Source organism: Crotalus tigris, unplaced genomic scaffold (assembly GCF_016545835.1).
Source record: "Crotalus tigris isolate CLP2741 ecotype Arizona unplaced genomic scaffold, ASM1654583v1 scf7180000017604.1628558, whole genome shotgun sequence".
In the NCBI taxonomy this organism is placed as follows: domain Eukaryota; kingdom Metazoa; phylum Chordata; class Lepidosauria; order Squamata; family Viperidae; genus Crotalus; species Crotalus tigris.
In genome coordinates, this window is record NW_024096507.1 from 799,788 (window position 1) to 803,484 (window position 3,697).

Consider the following 3,697-nt stretch of genomic DNA (forward strand, 5'->3'; position numbering starts at 1 on the left):
TAAATAAATAGAGAGCCTGATCAGGCTAATGTAAAGGGTGTCCAGCATGGATAACTATTCCTTTTGTGAAGTTCCTTCTTAAGTCTTCCTCCTACTCTTTAGAATTACTCTACAGTGAGTTTGTTTGCAAATAATGGTGGTGTTGGTACAGATTGATCTCTATCCATTCATTTTAACCATTCAACCTCTCTAACCATGTGCCCTCCAAACGCACAGAAACTTATAATTCCCAGAATTCCTAATCAGTATCTATTTATGTAATCACTAGGAGTTGAAAACAGCTTGATGGCAAATAATCACTATGTTGAGTGCAAATCCTGTGTGTTGAGATTGGGTTTCATTTGAAGGGTGGCACTTTGGGAAGTTTGCACTGTAGCACCGCATGTAGCTTTTTGCCATACAGAATTTTTTTTCTAAATGGTATCCACCCATTGCACCAACATACAGTTTAGCTTTATATTAGATGCTAGGATAAAATGTGTTTGGTTACTTTATAGCTCAGAATGATATATGAACCTAGGCAGCTATGTTAACTGAGTAAATTGTGTATTATTACTTAGCCATGCATTTAGCTGGTCATAAACACTATAGTAGAAATCTATGAAAACAGGATTGAAGTACATTGTTGAATGCTTATTATTTCTTGTGTTTCTCTGATATGTCTCAACTATGACATGCTTTGGATTGATAATAAAAAATTGATTACATGACTGAGACAGATCTTGCCTCCCTTTCTACAGGAGGTTTAGGAACATTCCACGGTATGCTCAACTCTATGGTTCATGTGATCATGTACTCCTACTATGGACTTTGTACACTGGGGCCAGCATTCCATAAGCACTTGTGGTGGAAAAAATACCTGACAACTATACAATTAGTAAGTAACTCTGAAAGGAGGTACAGAAAAAAATAGGCTTAGATTTGAATGATTTAAACTTACAAAAGATAAATAGGCACATTATAAAGTTGTGAGCTAGCTAGATATATCACATTTTCCACTCTGGTGCTTTCATACAGCCTGAGGTCTCTCAAAAAGATGATTACATAGTGAGTGTAAGATTATCTGTATTAACAGATGTTATTTATTTATGATTTTGGGTATCTTACAAAGATTAAAACAAAATATAAAAGAAAATGATACAATAAAGCAATGAAATAAAACATGCTGAGGAAAGGCGCAAGATTCATATAATTACAATAGCGTCATATACTATCTTGGCTTGTTGCCCCATCTTACAAATGCTCCAGGTGAGAAGATCTGATCTCTTGTTGGCATTTCCCTTTCTCTTCCTGATGCCCTCTTGTCTCCAACTGTTGGTCTGTACAAAGGGGACAGAAATACTTATCACATCTCTAAAATGCTTTTGTAGACATGTGTCCTGAAATATAATAGTAGGCCTTAAGGAAACTGCAATCCAAATAATTCCATCTTAATTCTGTCCTAATTCTTGTCTACTTGATTTAAAAGTAATATCTTTTTACTAATATATTTCTTAAATTTCAAAAACAAATATTAAAATACAAGCTAATATAAAGGGGAAAAGTGACAAAAAATATCTTCAGTATAACAAAAATGACCTCCAACTTTTTTTTAAAGCAGAGATAATATAATACAACTTTTCTAAGTTTAAATGAATATCAATATTTAAAATATTGTAACATACTAATAATCATCATTCTAAAAATTCAATATTTACAATATATTCTTAATTTTAATCTAACTCAATAAATTGTCAAATAACTATGTATTCAAAATCCATAATATTTCTTTAGTCACTTCATATCTAGTTTTCAGGTCCAAAGTCAGAAAGTAAAATTTCTTCTTCTCTTACAAGAAATCTAAATGAATTTTTTTTTTACAGGTGCAGTTCATCTTGGTGACAATGCATATAGGGCAAATCTACCTCATGGATGATTGTCAGTATCAGTATCCTATTTTCATGTTCATCATTGGGCTCTACGGGTCTGTGTTTTTAATCCTGTTTCTACATTTTTGGTATAATGCTTATACTAAGGGTTACCGGCTCCCCAAACATTTGCAAAATGGTATTAGCAGAAACAAAAATGAATGAAGGGCTCAGCTACAAAACAAGATCTTCAACATGCAGTACTTGACAATCAAGAGGCTTCAGTGCCCAGCACACTGGATGTTTTATATATGGTTTTCCTGGACAAGAAAATATATTTTATTATAAATTATTTGGAATTTAAATTTGATGTGAGGAGAAATAAAAACTATTACAACCAGCAAATTTCAGCAATAAAGTACATATTGGGAATTTAGTGGCATATTTACAATTTAGTGGCACTCTTAAATGCTTATGTATCTTCATTATGAAAATGAAGTGTGTTTGATAAGTATACAACAATACTTTGAGCACTGATGAGGATACATTCATTTCAATTGGGTCCCAACTTCTTTAGGCTGCTTTTATCTGAAATGGAAAAGTTTCATGGATGGTACAAAGGGTATGAACCTCACTGTTAAAGTATCTATCAACTTTGTTTTATACAAACTGTACTATTGTATATTAAAAACTATGATTCATAAGTCTTCAACTATTTAATTTTTTTATGTGTCTTAGGGTTTTAATAATGGGATGGTTTGAAGGAAACATTCCCCCCCCCTCTGAATTTGTAGAACAATACCCTTATGCTTGCTAAATTACTATCATGTTTTAAAGTAAAGGCCAGCTTTTTCTAGAATCAGGTCAAGTTTATTAAGATGAAGAGTTTGTTAGACTGACAGGACCACAGCAAAAGCCCAATAATCGTCTCTGGAAAAGGCTATTAGCAGTTTAATGGATCCCAAGTCAGAATAAAAGAGAATTTCTTTAGTGGAACTAAAATTCAGTTTTACATTTACACCAACTCTTTGCCTAGGTTTCAGTCTCTCCATTGCTTGACCCAGAAGCCCTGGACCATAAGGAGCTGTTTTGATTACAAATTCCAGAATATGTAAACAAGATCTGAGATATTACCTGGAACTTCTGCCAGTTGTAATCACTTGATCTAGAAGGCTCAGTGATTTAGGGAAATCTGAATATAATCAAGCATGATTTTAAAACAAATAACTGTTAAAGGGATATGCTTATGAAGCAGAAAAACGAAGAAGCTCTTACGTATTAACCTAAGATTATGCAAGCTATGGTTAAGCAAGTTATAATTAGCTCAGTTGCCACCAAAGTTAAGAGAGGCTTAAAGGGCATCCTCCATTCTTGGCTAGCCTTTGTGCCACGAAGGTGGAGGAATTTAAGGACATCAATCCTTGCACCATCCATATAATGGGAAGGGATGGATTTCTCCCAAATTCTGCGATTATGCAGTATCGATTTTAGCAAGAAGCTACTGAAGCCAGAGCAGCAACCTCACCTGCTTGCAATACAAAGTTGAAACAGAAGAACAAGCGCGCAAAAGCATTGCCTGACATTATTATCCTGTTACTTTTATCTCGCTACTGCTCAGTGATTGGTGACGGAGAAAAGGAGCGGAACAACTCATTGGGGGTTGTCGGTAAAGCACACCTCTGACGTTTCTAGCAGAGAACCCAATCGCTTATCGGGGCAAAGAGCGAACGCGTGATTTTTTTTTTCTATGAGCGGAGTGTTTCTTAAAAGGACTGCCTCCAATCGGCTAATTCTGAGGTGTCATGTGACCTAGATTTGGCCCAATCAGAATGCGGTAGTCTCTGATTCAA

General features: G+C 34.8%; 1 protein-coding gene and 1 long non-coding RNA gene across 5 annotated transcripts in view; one reads left to right on the forward strand and one right to left on the reverse strand.

Moving 5' to 3' along the window:
- Window positions 1–2,551, forward strand: part of ELOVL7 (ELOVL fatty acid elongase 7) — a 43,346-nt gene extending 40,795 nt beyond the window's left edge. For all 4 annotated transcript variants that reach the window (XM_039320200.1, XM_039320203.1, XM_039320211.1 and 1 more), the window contains exons 7-8: window positions 741–877; window positions 1,863–2,551. In XM_039320200.1, the coding sequence (XP_039176134.1) occupies window positions 741–877; window positions 1,863–2,072 (347 nt within the window). In that variant the 3' untranslated portion in view covers window positions 2,073–2,551. The remainder of the gene's footprint in view (window positions 1–740; window positions 878–1,862) is intronic.
- On the reverse strand, window positions 1,055–3,507 carry LOC120297513. Its single transcript, XR_005553815.1, has 3 exons — window positions 3,373–3,507; window positions 2,982–3,039; window positions 1,055–1,319 (listed from the first exon to the last, which is right to left on the reverse strand). It is a non-coding gene; the product is annotated as an uncharacterized LOC120297513 (long non-coding RNA).
- Between the last annotated feature and the right edge of the window lie 190 nt (window positions 3,508–3,697).